Source organism: Gossypium raimondii, chromosome 11 (genome assembly GCF_025698545.1).
Source record: "Gossypium raimondii isolate GPD5lz chromosome 11, ASM2569854v1, whole genome shotgun sequence".
Taxonomy (NCBI): Eukaryota; Viridiplantae; Streptophyta; class Magnoliopsida; order Malvales; family Malvaceae; genus Gossypium; species Gossypium raimondii.
The window spans coordinates 202,914-220,609 of NC_068575.1; the positions used below are offsets into that span (position 1 = coordinate 202,914).

General features: G+C 33.6%; 4 protein-coding genes across 5 annotated transcripts; all 4 read right to left on the minus strand.

Moving 5' to 3' along the window:
* Positions 1-667: 667 nt before the first annotated feature.
* LOC105761824 (beta-glucuronosyltransferase GlcAT14C) lies at positions 668-3,190 on the minus strand. Its single transcript, XM_012579763.2, has 4 exons — positions 2,532-3,190; positions 1,750-1,825; positions 1,539-1,654; positions 668-1,269 (listed from the first exon to the last, which is right to left on the minus strand). Exons 1-4 carry the CDS (start codon positions 3,070-3,072, stop codon positions 752-754), a joined length of 1,251 nt encoding a protein of 416 aa, XP_012435217.1. The 5' UTR covers positions 3,073-3,190; the 3' UTR covers positions 668-751.
* A 503-nt stretch (positions 3,191-3,693) lies between these two features.
* On the minus strand, positions 3,694-6,498 carry LOC105761823 (heat shock cognate 70 kDa protein 2). The gene is made up of 2 exons (XM_012579762.2): positions 6,171-6,498; positions 3,694-5,647 (listed from the first exon to the last, which is right to left on the minus strand). The coding sequence occupies exons 1-2, from the start codon at positions 6,382-6,384 to the stop codon at positions 3,918-3,920; spliced, it is 1,944 nt and encodes a 647-aa protein (XP_012435216.1). The 5' UTR covers positions 6,385-6,498; the 3' UTR covers positions 3,694-3,917.
* Positions 6,499-7,995: 1,497 nt separating this feature from the next.
* Positions 7,996-12,274, minus strand: LOC105761821 (origin of replication complex subunit 2). The gene is made up of 6 exons (XM_012579760.2): positions 11,967-12,274; positions 11,777-11,883; positions 10,381-10,513; positions 9,815-10,109; positions 8,613-8,840; positions 7,996-8,524 (listed from the first exon to the last, which is right to left on the minus strand). Exons 1-6 carry the CDS (start codon positions 12,093-12,095, stop codon positions 8,328-8,330), a joined length of 1,089 nt encoding a protein of 362 aa, XP_012435214.1. The 5' UTR covers positions 12,096-12,274; the 3' UTR covers positions 7,996-8,327.
* A 2,290-nt stretch (positions 12,275-14,564) lies between these two features.
* On the minus strand, positions 14,565-17,696 carry LOC105761819 (hypothetical protein). Of its 2 annotated transcripts, XM_012579758.2 has the most exons (3): positions 17,192-17,696; positions 16,254-16,587; positions 14,565-15,177 (listed from the first exon to the last, which is right to left on the minus strand). In XM_012579758.2, exons 2-3 carry the CDS (start codon positions 16,545-16,547, stop codon positions 14,755-14,757), a joined length of 717 nt encoding a protein of 238 aa, XP_012435212.1. In that variant the 5' UTR covers positions 16,548-16,587; positions 17,192-17,696; the 3' UTR covers positions 14,565-14,754. The 2 variants fall into 2 exon arrangements, with proteins under 2 accessions (XP_012435212.1, XP_052479033.1); XM_052623073.1 differs by having other exon boundaries at positions 16,254-17,696.

The following is a 17,696-nucleotide window of genomic DNA, read 5'->3' on the forward strand; positions in this document are numbered from 1 at the left end:
ATACTCACTTAATAATTATATAAAATAATAATAATAATGTTGTAATGAACTTGAATTTATATCCGAAAAGTAGGACGAGATTGAAAAGAAAAGGACAAAATTTCAAATGTGCAAAGAATACAAGGACTTATAACATATTTTAACTTTTTTCCATTAATTAGTTTTTCTAATAAGAAGTATCTTGTTATTTATATTTTACTATTTCCATTAAAAAACAAATGGGCTAATTCCACAAAACATCCTCAAACCATGGTGCAAATTCTAAATTAATCATTTAATTTCAAAACCTTCTAATCAACTCCGTATAGAGCAATATCATATCAATTAGGTAGATTGGTGTTAAATGGCCGCACAAATTCAATGTAAAATATATTTAAAACATGTGACTAAATTTGTAAACACGTATGTGCATACTGTATGGATAGCTCACGTTTGACATTTTTTAAAAAATCAAACAACTTTCGATTTTATTGTCTATTTTAACAAGTCTAACGGTAAATACACACATAATTACAATTTGATCTACCCGTTTTACTTGTTAGATTCCAATATCTAATGCCTAAACTGATAATTTAGATGATAATATACAATTGATACAATACCGATATTTTGAAGATTCAATTAAAACAGCTACATTCAAGAACCAATTCAAAATCTAGGCGGCAGCTTAGTATCGAACAAGAATCGAATATCGAATGACAACCAATGACCTCGAGAATCGGGACATTAAGCATCACATTACAAAAAATAACTATTTACATTGTTTTGATCTGAAATTTCCAGAATCAAGAAGTTGTACCAATAGTTTCTCAAGCCTCTTTGAACTTACAGTAGGTTTGACAGCATTTGGGTTCCCGTAAACTACACACGGATCTTTACCCGGGTTTGAACCTCCCACGCACCAACCCCCTGGGGTAAAACGACCGTACGATCTCCTCAACAATTCCTTGTCAATCTTATTGAGGGCTGAATCATCATCCTTGGCAAACTTCCGAGCAAAAGGTGCTCCACTTCGAACCATGTCGTCGAAATGTTCCAACGTCAAAGTCATCGGATGCTGCTTCGGAGGGTTATCCCATCGTATATAATGCAAGTCATGGTTCACGGTCGTGTTCTGGTAATCTTTGTGATTGCAAACTACGGTGTGGAAGTAACCTTCCGGGGACGATATGAAGTTCGTGTAGTACATAAGGAGGGTACGTGGAAGATTATCCCATCCCCATACACAGAATTCGAGAAACGATTTTGTCAGCACCACCCATTCTGATCCTGGAAATGTATATCAAAATATCGGGATGTAAACATAAATTTTCAACCCGTATCGTAACGAGTAGCTGACAATTGATATGCAACATGCAACACTCGTAAAGGATCTCGAAACAGTTTAAAGATTGCAAATTTATCCCTACTAATTCGTGTCTACTTAAACTCAATGAAAACCGTATGCAGCCATACACTCAACCACTAAGTATCGACTTATTCAAGACTTTTTGAACAAATATTTCAGAGAACAACGATGGAATATATGAAAGCATTACCCATGAATAACTTGAAAGAAGCAGGCAACGATCTTTTCTCCTTAGCCCAAAATACGCCAGATTTCTTCGAATGGTATAAACCCGGGTCTATAATGATTGGCCTTGCTCTTTGGTATCTGCAAACACAAAACGAAGTTACATTCGAAGAACACTATATAAACGACCATTACACCATATGGGAAGTGGAACGAAAAATGTATCGGCTCCTCACTCTTTCCAGCCAATGCTACTCGTGTGCTCGAGGAAATTGAGATCCCTAGGCAAGTACGAGAAGATGTGCACGATATCTGAAACAAAAATCAATAAGCAATCAGCAGGAAGCCAACCGGAGCATACAGGTAAAATCTAGGCTGCAAATGCAATTGCGGATGGAGATAAATGCTAATGCACAGCAGAAACCAACCCAGAACTATACAGGTAAACAGTTCCGTGCTCTATCACCATCAACCATTGATAATTTGGAACATTATAGTATGTCAAGAATGTTGCAACATTTTACACTCTGTTTCATACCGTTCAAGTCGGAATTATCGACCCAGAGCTTAACTCAATCGACACTAACATCAAAGGGTACTAGTTTCAAACCCTAACATCCGCAATTCATTTCCCAATATATCTGAATTATTCAAACCCGATCATACATTTCCGTCAACAAGTTAAAGCACATACTATAAGCAGTTGCTTTCGCCTTTTCGACAACAATTTCGGGCAAACAAATCCTACTTATTACTATAAATGTCAAGAATAGGGGTTTAAATGACACACTAGTGCTTGCAAATTATTCGTGTTTGACTCGAACTCGATCCGATAATTATCGAGCTGAACGTTACTATGTTTTACTCTGCTTTCATATCATTTAACTCCGAGTTACCGATCCAAGGATTAACTCAATTGAGTCTAACATCAACAGGACCAAGTTTCAAATCCAAAATCCACACTCATACATACATATATACATTTTCGTCAAATTACAATAAAAGAACTGGTTCTTACCATCTTGGGTCATAAGGGGATAATCATCTGCACTAAGGTTCACAAACCAATCCCAATCTTTAGCTTCCTTCAACAAAATCGCCACGGCATGAAGCGTAGCGGCAACCATAGTAGGCCCCTTATAAGTCACCAAATCAGCTTTTCCGATGACCATCACGTTCCCGAACTCCTTAATCACACCCTCCGCTTTCACATACTTAGCCAACTCAAACCGCTCCGAATCCGAAGCATCAAGATCCAAATGGACCAAATAGTAATTCCTCGGGTGATAAATCGCCTGCAACAACCTTTTAACGCGCGGCCCATCACCTTTCGTCCCCGATATGGAATAAGCAAATCTGGGTAACCTCGGTAACCGGCCGTAATCCCGTCCGGAGAAAGAAAATCTGGGTTCTTGAAAGGAAAATTCGGGTTCGAATGAAGTGGATTTATTTTGGGTGAAGGTTAATGAGAGAAGGAAAGTGAGTGAAATGATTGAGATTATGAGGATTGGCAGTAAAAGCCATGATCGATCTGAATAAGGAAAGTGAGTTCTTTTCATTAATTGAAAAAGAAAACAGGAGACTTTCGGACAAGAGAGCTAAAATTTAGGATGGTTTTGGAACTAGATCTAAGGTAAAAGAACATAAAATTATTGGATTTGGTGTCCGGTCAAGTTTGTACTGTGCTTGAAGAGGGAAAATAATTCCTTTTTAAATTAGAGTGAATTTAATTTAATTTGTCAAAAATAATATTTTTGTAAATTCACTCCCATCTTAATCAAATTATACGATATATTTATTATTATTTTATATCATATTTATAAAAAATATTATTTTAATTACCTACATAAAATAAAGACAAATAACATAATACAACTTAATTAATTTAATATAACACAAGATAAGAGATGCAATTTCATATATTATTGCAAATTTCATGTCTATACTTTATTCATTTCATCTTAAAAGCATATTTTAAATAAAATATTTTTTTTTTGATGAAAATGGTAAGATTTAGTTAATATTAATGAATGGTAACCAAATTTAATGTGTACCAAAAGCTTGAAGTGAGTGTACGTTTCACAATTTCTAAGCAACCAGCTCGCCTTGAAGATTCGATTTTAGAAAAGAACTTCATTATATATGTTTCAAACGCAACTAAAATAAAAAAGTAAAGAGCATTTCATAAACAGAAGTCTTAATATCTTTAGGAAGTTCAAAAGGGACCTGTTTCCAAAACACAACAATCACAGGTGCTACTGATAAAGAGTATCCCAAAAAAGGAACAAACCCTATAAAAGTTCATTTCAATCCGATTAGAAACCAAACAACAAAACCAAACGGTTTAAATCCCAAAAAACATAAGAGAACACAATAGAGAAACCAGATGAAGAAAATCAATGTTTTAGTCAACTTCCTCAATCTTAGGACCAGCACCACTTCCACCAGCCGTAACATCCTCATCCATGCCACCACCCATGTCACCGCCGGCACCCTGGTACATCTTAGCAATGATGGGGTTGCAAATACTCTCCAACTCCTTCATCTTGTCTTCAAATTCATCGGATTCGGCGAGTTGGTTGCTGTCTAGCCATTGAATGGCTTGTTCAATAGCATCTTCAATCTTCTTTTTATCAGCTGCTGGGAGTTTGGCACCAATCTTTTCGTCCTTAACTGTGTTCCTCATATTGTATGCATAGTTTTCCAATGCATTCTTTGCCTCGACCTTCTTTTTATGTTCTTCATCTTCGGATTTGTATTTCTCTGCTTCTTGAACCATCTTTTCAATTTCTTCTTTGGAGAGTCGGCCCTTGTCGTTTGTGATGGTGATTTTGTTCTTTTGTCCAGTGGTTTTGTCTTCGGCAGAGACGTTTAAGATACCATTAGCATCGATATCAAAGCAGACAGTGATCTGTGGGACACCTCTAGGAGCAGGAGGGATGCCAGAGAGCTCAAATTTACCGAGCAAGTTGTTGTCTCTGGTCCTTGTTCTTTCACCTTCGTAGACTTGGATCAACACTCCAGGTTGGTTGTCGGAGTAGGTTGAGAAGACTTGTTCTTTTTTGGTTGGAATGGTGGTGTTCCTTGGAATCAAAACGGTCATAACACCACCAGCGGTTTCCAAACCGAGAGACAATGGGGTGACATCCAAGAGCAAGAGATCTTGCACTTTCTCATTACCTTCACCACTCAATATAGCAGCTTGGACTGCAGCACCGTATGCAACGGCCTCATCAGGGTTGATGCTCTTGCAAAGCTCCTTCCCATTGAAGAAATCTTGTAAAAGTTGTTGGACCTTTGGAATTCTAGTGGAACCACCAACAAGAACGACATCATGGACAGTGCTCTTGTCCATCTTAGCATCCCTCAAACATTTCTCAACTGGTTCCATACACTTCCTGAATAGATCCATGTTAAGTTCTTCAAACCTGGCACGGGTAATGGTAGAGTAAAAATCGATACCCTCATACAAGGAGTCAATTTCGATGGTTGTTTGAGCAGTGGATGATAAAGTTCTCTTCGCCCTTTCACAAGCAGTCCTCAACCTCCTAAGAGCCCTGGGATTACCACTAATGTCCTTCTTGTTCTTTCTTTTAAACTCTTGCACAAAGTGGTTCACCATTCTGTTATCAAAATCTTCACCTCCAAGATGAGTGTCACCAGCAGTGGCTTTCACTTCAAATATACCCTCTTCAATGGTAAGAAGAGAGACATCAAAAGTACCACCACCAAGATCAAAGATCAAGACATTCTTTTCGCCGACACTGGTAGCTTTCTTGTCGAGACCATAAGCAATGGCAGCAGCCGTGGGCTCGTTGATAATACGCATGACATTAAGTCCAGCAATGACACCAGCATCCTTTGTTGCTTGACGCTGAGAGTCATTGAAGTAAGCAGGGACGGTAACTACGGCGTTTTTAATTGTAGACCCAAGGTAAGCCTCAGCAATTTCACGCATCTTAATGAGCACCATTGAAGAGATCTCCTCAGCAGCAAATTGCTTCTCTTCACCCTTGTATGTAACACAAATCATTGGCTTGTCACCAGGCCCAGGAATGACCTTGAAGGGCCACAATTTAGTGTCACTCTGAACAGAAGCATCACTGAATCTACGTCCAATCAATCTCTTTGCATCTGTAAAGGTAAAAACAAATCAATTCACCAAAATAAAATTCAATCTATAATCAATATGAATGATTCTTTACTTTCATATTAAGCAATATATATTGCGTATAGTGCAATTTTGCGTATTTGAACAAAGATAAACAGAAAAAAAGTGCGGGTTGAAACGATGATACGTGAATATGATTATAAAAAACAATGGCTAACTCCTTTAACTGGCTATAATAAGATTGAAAAGTACAGTATTAACAGATCTAACAAAAAGCCAAAAGTCTTCGTTCAAAATATAGTCAACAACATCGAGTAGATTCAAAAGAAAGTTTAACAGATCTGAACAAGAATCTAAGCTCAAGCTACAGCAGTTCTTAGTAAATCTTAGAAATCTTAACTCGTAAACTTCAGCATAGATCCAAACGTAAACAAATCTAGATCCAAGCCAAATATTTTCACCTTAGCATAGATCTAAAGAAAACAAATCTTGATCAACTCTAGATACAGGATCTCTAAAAGCAAAGAGAACAGATACAAAGCTTACCGAAGACGGTGTTGATGGGGTTCATAGCAACCTGGTTCTTCGCAGCATCACCTATCAAACGCTCGGTGTCGGTAAAACCAACATAAGACGGCGTCGTTCTGTTACCTTGATCGTTAGCGATGATTTCAACACGATCATGTTGCCAAACACCGACGCATGAATAAGTAGTTCCGAGATCGATACCGATCGCTGGACCTTCTCCTTTACCGGCCATCACTATTTTCTTTTGTTGTGTCGACAAAAAAGAATATAAAGAACGAAAAAAAAAACAATAACTAAAAGAGAGAAAACAGCTACTACAAAGAACAGCTAGGGTTTTCAAGAGGACGAGAAAAGAAGAAAAGAGTTCGTTTATATAGAGGTTTTTTCAAATACTGGTTTTCGAGAATGTTCTGGAGTCTACGAGCCGTTCGATCTTTTGGACATTATTTGACGGTTCCAGATCTTTCGGCCGATCTTTATACGGTTGTTTCTATATACTGCGATCAAAATTAACCACTTGATTTCTGCCACGTCATTAGATGTCGGGCCATTTCGTTACGGCTCTTCTTATTGGACCGTCACTATCATGGAATATTCTATGTAAAAAAAAGAGAGAAAAGAAGTCATAATCAATTACTTTTCCTCCTTTCTTCATTTAGAAGGATACTTGAAATTTAATTTATTATATTTTTTATTGAATTAATTTTTGTTTTAATTAATAAGATATGTATTAATTTAAATATAAGTGGATTTCATCTAAATTTATTTAAATTTAAATATATTTTAATTTTTAATTTATCATATTTTTTATTGAATTGATTCTGATTTTAATTAATAAATATTATACTTGTCATTTACTCCCGACGTTGTTTGCATGGCATGTTATTTTTCCTCACGTGAAAGCACAAAGGAAATTACGAAGAAATTTGCTAAAAGAAAAAGGAAGTTACAAAGAAAATGCTGGATTGTGAATGGAGTAATATACCAAATATTAATTACAAAATGATAATTGTTCAAAATCGAAAGTCCAGATAGAAGGAAATAATGTTCTGATGTAGAAAATAGAGAAAAAAATTCCCTCAAATGAAGCGTATGAGGTTACTTAAACAATGTATATTTCGCATTGAATAATCGAGTTGAATCTCGAGTCAAGTTCTTATATATTTTTTATAGTTGTATAATAATAATTGAAAATTAAAACCAAAATGTAAATTTAGTTAAACATAGGTGATTATTTTTGTACCTATTTACTTCAATAATTAATTTTTCAAGATATTTAATTAAAATATAATTAAATGAAAAATATTTTTTTCTAATCTTATATATCATACACTTTGTATTTGAGTCTTTTATTTAAATTCGTTTTGATTTAGATGTAAATTATCAATCAAATCGTGCTTTATGTGATTTATTTGATAAAATAATATAAAATAAAAACAAACAAACCACATTCACAAAAGAAATCATTCAATGTTAAAAATAAAGTCAATTTATGTCATTAATCCCTGTACTATGCATAAATTACAAATTTAATTTAACTACTTTTAAAATTTTGAATTCTAAAAACATATGTTAAATTCTATTCTTTTCAAGATCTTATACAACAAACGATATTATCACATATCAACTTGTTATTTTCACATAATACTTGTAAAAGAGCCACGATATTTTAATTAACAAATATACCGACTATCCTTTGAGTTAAAATTGAAATTTTAAAATTCAAAAAAAAACATAAAACTAAAAATAATCAAACTGAAGCACTTGGATTAAATCGAAAAAATATAGAAACTAAAATTGACCGAATTATAATGCAGAAACTAAATCCATGAATTAGATATGATACAGAGATTAATAGCAGAATTTAACCATAAAACAATTACAATACTATGTCAAAATTCATAAAAGTTTAATTATAGTCAATTTAAAGGATTAAATTCCACCATTCAACAAGCATATAACACAACATGAGTAAATGGTAGTATCAAGCAACACATAAATGCATAACCATAATAACAAACTAAAGAGGCATTGCAAGTGTCTTTTTGTTAGATTCAGTCATGCAAAATCGAACTAAACTACCACCATTATACGGAAAATGACCTGTTTTTACCTGGACGGAGGCCATCCTTGCAGGGTAGTTCGTGTTGCTGGTGAGTAAAAATAACATGTATGTCAACTTATCTCTGATAATAACTTTTCGAGGCCTTCCTTTGTGAGAGGAATGTACAAGCAATCCTGTCCATCTGAATGCCTTTTGGTCTTAACTAGCTCATGATCTTTGAACTCAGTCAAGTGGGCGTTTAGCGTTACCTGGCTGCTTACGAGGAACCGCTCTCGAGAGATGGAGTACAGATTATCTATTGCCATTCCTAAGGTTAAAAGATACGGTTTAAAATCGTAAGACATAAAATGACAGAACGAGAGTACAAGACTCCAAATCCGAAACAAGTCATTTACCTTCATCATCGGGATGAGACAGTTGATATTCGGCGAGGATCCGGAACACACTTTGAGCGTTCGGGGTTAAACTCTGTAAAACGATCAAAGCTGTTTTGGCACTCTGTTTACTACTGCCGTGTGCGAGAATCAAAGGTAAAAAGAGCCCCTCGACCTTGTACGGTGCAAACGTAGGAACATGATACCAGTACCAGTTAAATTGTGCATGAACCATCTTCTTGTCCCACACTAAAATCGAAACCATTCAGAATTGAGTCAATTACATGAAAATCATAACCTCTCTACAATGCTAAATAACATCCTTTGAAAAATAACATAAGAGTACTACCCAAGACACGACCAAATTCCGGTGGTTGCCTAATTGAGTCTAAAAAGAGGACATCTCATTTATTGGGTTTGTTTCAACCTGGCATTAAAGGAGAGGCCTTCAAGCAAGAACTCGAGGTCCGGGATTAGTTCAAAGACTATAATAAAACATATACAATATTTCAAAGTTATATAACGAATTCGAGGTCCAGAAATAGTGAAAAATATTCAATATTTGTTATATAACAAATGACTGCAGCCACCCTATCCGACTTTTCTGTCTACCATTAAAGCAAACAAAACTATTACGATAAACACTACATTGAAATATTACTGATGAAGCAGAACAGGATTGAGTCGATTACACGAAAACATGTAATGCTCTACAATGCTAATTATCTCAGCATTCCTTTCAAGAAGGGAATTTATAACACCTATTCAAAAATAACATAAGAGTATTACTAAGAGACCCCTCCAAGCTCCCAAGAGTGGTCCTTTTCTCCGGTAATTCCCTAATCGGGTCTATGAAGAACACATTTCCGTTTACTAGGTTTGATTTGTTCGAGACTAGAATGGAACCTATTCAATATTCGAAAGCTATATAAAAATGACCCCGACCACCATATCCAACCTTTTATTTCTCTCGTTAAAGCATACAAAACTATTGCTATGGAATGTACATCAAATATTACCAAATTCTTTCACATATCCTAGAAAAAGACAGCATTACCGAGAGCACATCCGGCCAAAAAGAATACGGAAATGAGAAGTTGAAACTCTAAGATGTTATCGACTTCTATCCCTAGCCTACGAAGCATTGAGGTCGATACTCAAAACAGACAAGTTAGCTAGTTAACCTATCTATTAACTGAATATCGAAACAAGAGTTTACTTACAAAGTGGTGCATTCACATGGTCAATAGAGGCAACAACACGGATATAAGAACAAGAAGCAAGTCGTGCAAGATATTGTTGAGTTTCGGTATCTCTTAACCCAGGTCCATCGATATTGTTAACAACAACACATATGAAACTATCCTTCTCATCCATCTCAGGTCCATCTAAAAACACCAAAAGATCATCCATAGATCGAGAACTAAACGGCTGTTGAACTTTAGGCAAACTCCCGGATGAAACCTTCCGTTTCAATTTTAATTGTTCCCATAGAATCTCAGCCAAGGCTATTATAACCTACATCCAAACAATTTGAGTGTTCAATAAAAGCAAAATGAGAGCTCAAAAGAACCTTCATGGGAAAAAATAGGTGAATGTACCTAAGAGGTCCCTGTATTATAGTAGGGACATGATCAAATTAGTCCCTCTACTATTAAATGGATCAATTCAGTCCCTATCCTATAAAAAGAATCAAATAGTCCATTTTCCAATTTGGCCATATTTTGATTCTTTTTAATACGATAGGAACTAACTTGGTCCCTTTAATGTTATGTGATGAAAACAGCACCTGTTTTATATTGATTGATTGAAGGTAACCATTAATTACAACAACAGAATGCTCTGCCAAAGCGGTTGACGCAAAATCTTCAATCAATGATTTCTTTGATCCAAATCCATACATTAGAAGACCAAAACCACATCTGCAAATAAATAAAAGCAAAACATACACACAATAAGTACTGGAAAATTAAGCCAATACTAACTTTCAAGGTAACACTTTGGAATAAAAATAAATAAGTAAAGGTCTAATTATGAATTTTATCCCCTTAATTTACAAAACCTGATAAGTTAGTCCAATTGGATAACATTAGTAAACCTTACTGTTAAATTACTAGCTTGAATATCAACACTTCAATATTTAATATGCAAGGAATTATCAAAATCAACATTTCAATAATTTATATGCAAGAAATTAACAAAATCAATCTTACAACAGTTAATGTGAAACAAATTAGCAAAAATCAACTATTCATAGTTCATATATTTACCGACAATAAGGCTAAATCTTCAATTTCTATAACGATTTATATGCAACAAATTACAAAAATCAATGGTTCAAGTTCATGTATTTACCAAAAATCAGACTAATTTTTCAATATTTATAACAACTTATATGCAACAAATTAGCAAAAATAAATGGTTCAAGTTCATGCATTTACCAACAACCAGACTAAATTTTCAATTTTTATAACAACTTATGTGCAACAAATTAGAAAAAATCAACAGTTCAAGTTCGTGCATTCACCAACAACCAGACCAAATTTTCAACTTTTATAAAGTAGAAGGATCAAATTCTAACAAATTAAAGCAAGAGACCAACTTCCCACACTTTTCATAGTGACGAAATTGAGAATTAGACCATTAAGAAAATAAGAGTTTTAAACTACCTCAGATCAAAAACCCATTTTGGGTAACATTAGTAGAACATTTCAATATTTAATATATAAGGAGATATAAAATATCATCATTTCAACAATTTACATACAAAAATTAGCAAAAATTAACAGTTCAATTTCATGTATAATTTATTTACCAAAAACCGGACCAACTTTTCAATTTTTATAACATTTTATATGCAACAAATTAGCACAAATTAACAATTCAAGTTCATATATTCACCAAAAACCAGACTAAATTTTCAATTTTTGTAAAATAAGAGGATGGAAGTCTAACAAAGTAAAGCTTCCAATGAAATTCAGACTTACACCATTGAGTAAATAAGAGTTTTAAACTATAAAAGATCAAAACAAATTAGCAAAAACCAACTGTTCAAGTGCATGTATGCGCCAAAAACAGGATCAAATTTCCAATTTTTGCAAATTAAGAGGATCAAATTCTAACAAATTAAAGTTTCCAGTGAAACTCAAAATTACACCATTAAGTAAATAAGAGTTTTAAATTACCTGAGATCAAAAACCCATTTTGGGTATAAACTTTTGTAACTATTTATTAAATCTGCAACGTCGTTTTGATGCTTTGGTTCAATATTAGCTGAAGCTTCTCTAAGTTCCTGCAATTTTAAAACAACAAAATTTAAAAGAAAAAAAAAAACAAAAGCTTTTTTCGAGATGGGGATTCAATGAGGCAAAATACCTGTTCGTCAACGACGTTGATATCACTGAGTTTACGAGCAGATTTCTTCCCAGAACTGCCCATTTCTTTTGCTAAGAAATAGTTTCTTGAGAATCCAAATTCCTCTTCCTCCGCCACGTTAAAATCCATTTTCTGAAGATTATTCGTTCAAACAAAAAAATATTTGCAAAGATAATCGAAAATGAAAATGAAAATAAAATCGAGAGTTTAAGCCCCCCAAAAAAATGCAAATTTGAGGACGCGAAATGTAACTGAAGTTGCCCTAGTGGTGTCTCTTAATCTCAAGTCTTTTGCCGCCATTTTTCATTTTCAGGGTACAGTACCGGGAAGTTACTTGGTATTTTGGGCTCTATTTTTCTTTTTATACCACCGGCCCATTTCCTTCTACCTATTTTCTCTTTTGTATACCATTAAGGTAAAATATGATCCCCTTATATCTTGTCTAGTCGTCCGATTCGAGTTATAAGGTATTACAATAATAAAATTTTAATATTGCTCATAATTTAATAAAAATAATTAAATAATTTATTTGTAATCATTTTCCAAAAGTGAAAACAATGATCACAAGGCCGTGTGACAGAACTCAACTCGTATGGTTCAAGAACATGTCGTATGGCCAAACCATGTAATAAACTATGCCTGTGTAAATAATAAATTGATTGAGATTTTAGCCCAAAATTTTTTGTTTTTGAAAAAGTGTTTTTCAATGAATTTATCTTTTTATCCCCCATTTAAGTTTTTTATTTTACATTACAATGTTTAAAATTGTCATTTTATCTTCCTATAATCACTTTTTGACAGTAATGATAAATAAAGGTGATTATGGACTGAGCCAGGTTTCAATAGAATTTACTATGATAAGACAAATTAAAAATATGGTAAAGTAACTTTTTCAGCAATCGCATTCCCAGCAACCACATTTCATTTGAGTCATAACATAAGAAAGCACCGAGTGCTACCTAAATAAAATTTGGACAGGAATTTAAATGGTAAAAGTACCATGGAGGTCCTTTTATTAGGTATCATATTGCATTTTGCCCTCCCTACTCAAAACATGAGCAAACTAGTCTCTATACATTAGATTAAAGAACAAATTGATTTTCCTGTTAAAAACTTCACCCATATATACTATTAAAAATTGATGCGGTTGACGGAATGACCATATAACGACAAGTGGTATACCGCATGCACCTCATATTGACATAGAGGAACCAATTTTTAACAACAGAAATATATGAAAATTTTAACAGAAGCGTTAGTTTATTATTTGATCTAATGTAAAAAGGCTACTCTTTTTTTAATAGATGAGGCAAAATATAAATTGACTCTTAATACGAGGACCTCCATGATACTTTTACTGATTTTATGAAAATATACCATGGCATTTGATAGATTCTTTTTAGTTAAATTTTTTTTAAATTATTAAAATAGTCTAATAAATCACAATGAAATGATAAAGCATTTATATTTAAGTTTTAAATTTACATTACCTTCATATTTTATATTAGAGTAACTTTTATTAGATACGTTCAAAGGTTTAGCTATTCACTTAAGTTGGAAGTTGTCTAAATGAACTCGAACAAAAACATAAATAAGCCCGTTTAAAATATGTAGTTTGGACTCCAATATTAAAAGCTCTAGTTTGTCCAGACTCAACCTATTTTCAAATTTGTAATGTTTTTTTTATGTATTATTTATTTTATATCGTATGAAAAATTAAATATATTATATTACAATGTAAAGATAAAAAATATTATGTTTAAAAATTAATAAAAGATATATTAATTACTAAATATTAAATAAAAATAATTATTTACAAGAACAAATTATAATACAAGCTTAAATTAGCCATTTACTAACATCTACATACTTAGGCAAAATTTGATGTTGATTTTCAAAGGTCAGATCCAACATTGGAAAAATACTTATGGTATTGATATCATGGACCCAAATTGAACCTGATCCGACCACGGAAACCTTTACTCTTACCCCTTAACAACAAAAATATTACTGTTTGTTTACTTTGTGTTTTGGGATTAAGATTTTGTATAATTTTTTTTATACATTTCTTAAAATTAGAATGAGCACAATTTCCATTAACCCGCAACTATATACATGTCAAAAGTGTGGAAAAAAGTATCATGAAAGCCCCTGTATTAGGAGTTAAAATAAAATTTGCTCCATTCAGTAAAAAAAAAACAAATAAATTAGTTCTTATACATTAAATTAAATAGCAAATTGATTATTTTATTAAAAACTTCATCAATTTGTTCTGTTAAAAACTAGCGTAACTAACGAAATAACCAAGCAGTGATACATGACATGCCACGTATACCTCATGTTGTATAAAGACAGTTTTTAACCATACAAATTGATAGAATTTTTAACAGAATGACCAATTTACTCTCTGATATAATGGATAAAAACTAATTTGCCCATTTTTTTTTTAGTAGAGAAGCAAAATACAATCCAACTCTTAACACTAAAACCTCTATGACACATTTACCGTCACGTGTTCAAGCCGTTTTGCATTTAAAATAATTTTTGGTTCAAATTGCTCTAGATTCGAATAAATTCAAATTATCGATTTTTTATAAATAAATCAATAAATTGGAATAGATTATCATTATAAAAAACCATTGCATAATGCTCTATACAAAGTAATTTGTTGAAATATACATCCACAATAAAAGGATGCATGAAAGAGCTTATTTATTTACGAACCATATTAAAGAACAGAAAAAAATAAAAGCATAGATTTCCCCATGATGTGAATAAGAAGACATACTCATAGAGCCTCTGCCACAGAGTAGTACATTCCGGTCGACGACTGTGTTAAAAAACCGCTGCCACAATAAGGGTCCGGCTTGTCAACGTTGAAATTGTCGATCTCATTAACTACTCTATCTTCAACCACCAGTTCTTTAAACCACCTGTAAGAACTTTCGCTGCTTCTGCGAATTTGTTTGACGCCTTTCCCGCCGACGTTACCTCGCGTCGACTTGGTGCCTTTCAACCCTTTCCTTCCTATTTTCTTTTTGTCGTTGTTGTTCCTCTTCAACTTGTGTTGCCTTTTGTTTCTAATCATATGCAATAGCGATGTCGGTGGAGGATCGTACACATTGGGTGCCCATGTCACACTGCGTTTCTTCGGTAATATTCCCTGTTTCGCTCGGCTACCTTTGAGGGCAGACACTAGCTTCATGGGAGTCTGTTAAAAGGTGAAACAAGTTAACAAACCAAGTTTACATGACAGGATCATCTCACCATTCTAGCTTAACCCGAATCGTTACATTTAATCCGACCCAATATCATACCCCATTCACCGGTTATATGCAACTATTCAAGTTAAACTCTAGTGTGTCTAATGGATATGACACGTTACATTATATTTTAAAATAATGGCCACATCATTAAATTAAGCTCAATTCATAAAGTTAACAAACCAAGTTACATGGTATGATCATCTAACCATTGTAGCTTATTAACTCGAATTGTTACATTTAATCTAACCAGATCTCATACCCCATTCACCGATTACATGCAACTATTCAAGTTAAAACTCTAGTGGGTCGAGTGAATAAGACACGTTACATTATATTTTAAACTAATGCCAATTTGTTTTATTTGCTCAACTCATAAAGTTGACAAGCCAAGTTACATGGCATGATCATCTGGTCATTGTAGCTTAACTCGAGTAGTTACATTTGACCCGACCCGATTCATACTCCATTCACAGATTATATACAACTATTCAAGTAAATATGGCGCGTTACATTATATTTTAAACTAATGCCACACTGTTTTATTTGCTCAACTCATAAAGTTGACAAACCAAGTTATATGGCATGATCATCTGGTCATTGTAGCTTAACTCGAGTAGTTACATTTGACCTGACTTGATTCATACTCCATTCACTGATTACATGCAACTATTCAAGTGAATATAACACGTTACATTATATTTTAAACTAATGCTACATCATTTAATTAAGCTCAACTCATAAAGTTGACAAACCAAGTTACATGGCATGATCATCTAACCATTGTAGCGTAACTCAAATGTATACATTTAACTCGACCTGATGTTACACACCATTCATAAGTTAAACGCAACGATTCAAGTTAAACTCCAATGGATCGGGTGAAAATGTCACATATACAGTACTTTTACTCACTAAACATTCTCAGACAAAGAAACAAAGCATGATACGCCCTCAGACAACATCCTCCGCAATGTAGTTACAGGCAAAGAAATTAAGAAACAAAGCAACAAAAGCCACTTACAGGCAAGGAAACAAAGCAAGAGGGAGGAGCTTGCGAGGAACCCTCAGACAACATCCTCCGCAATGTAGTTACAAATTCATCTGCTTCAAGACACCCAAAGGACGGTAGCGACGGACATTTGCTTATGCCCTTTTGAGGATATTTGCTTTCATGTCCATTTCCAAGTAACTCATCCACATCACTAGCATAATACGCATCGAATTCAGTATCGTATTCATACAAGCAAGCACGAACTTTAGCCCGCATTAAGTCGCTAAGATCGTCGACCACTCGAGAACTCGATACATCCACCATTATCAAAATTAAACTTGTGGAAAAACCCAATCCATCATTACTGTTTTTAAATGAAAAACACACATATGTTCCTAATATATAAGTAATTAAGGTTATTTTAACATTGAAATATTCTAAACTAATAAACTAAAGAAAAAGAAACGCAAAAATGTTTCTGGGATTCATTCCTTAAAAAGAAATATTCACATAGTATTTCCATATGATGGTGCAATAAATTATAGAGAAAATAAAACAAAAATACCTCTCGAGTCCCTCCCACTTTCAACATTGAGCAAATTTATCCCTCCAAAAATGGAGCAATTTAATCCTATGATTTTCTAAAGTGAGCAATTAGAGACTAATAATCCTGGCGATTTGCTGCAGCTAAATTTATTAGATTGGAATCAGATTAACAGAAGGGCTAAATTTGTTAAATTAGAACCAATTTAATAGAAGGTATAAACTTTGAAGACTAAATTGTGATTAATTGTCCTTAATTACTCAATTTCAAAATTTATAAGGATTAAATTGCCCTGGTTTCTTTAGAGGGACCAATTTGGTAAAGTCAAAATTGGGAATGACAAGAGAATTTTTTACCAGAAAATAATAAATTTAATAAGAAAATAATCATCTAGATGCCAAATCATAAAAAATTAAGAATATACCTTGTTAAAACAGCTGCAATTAATTCAAAACCTTAAGAAAAACTCCGATAATTAAAAAGCAACCCCCCAGTTCACGATCGAATCAAACCTCCGGTTATTCTTTTTTAACAAGAACAAATTTCCTTTAAATCGGTAAAAAAAATAGAAAAGAAAATGGGGAATAGAAAAAAGAAAGATTGGGATAAAATTATTAACTAAGGTTACCATGCCGATCACTCTTTGAAAGATGTTTCAAACAATGGGAGTAAGAACCAGCATGGGAAGGAGTTAAAAAAGGGATCAAAGGTAAACAAATCGAATCAAAGGGTAACGAAGGCATATTATCAGTTTATGCTCTTCGAAACCCCTTAATGTTTTAAGGAAAATCCAATTTTTTTTCTTTTTTTTTAATCAGTCGATCGAGATTTGGGGAAGAATTAAAAACCCTAATCGGAAAGAAAGGGAAAAAAGGCGATGATGGCCGACGATGAGATTAGCAGAGGATATGGAAGGGGTAAATGGATGA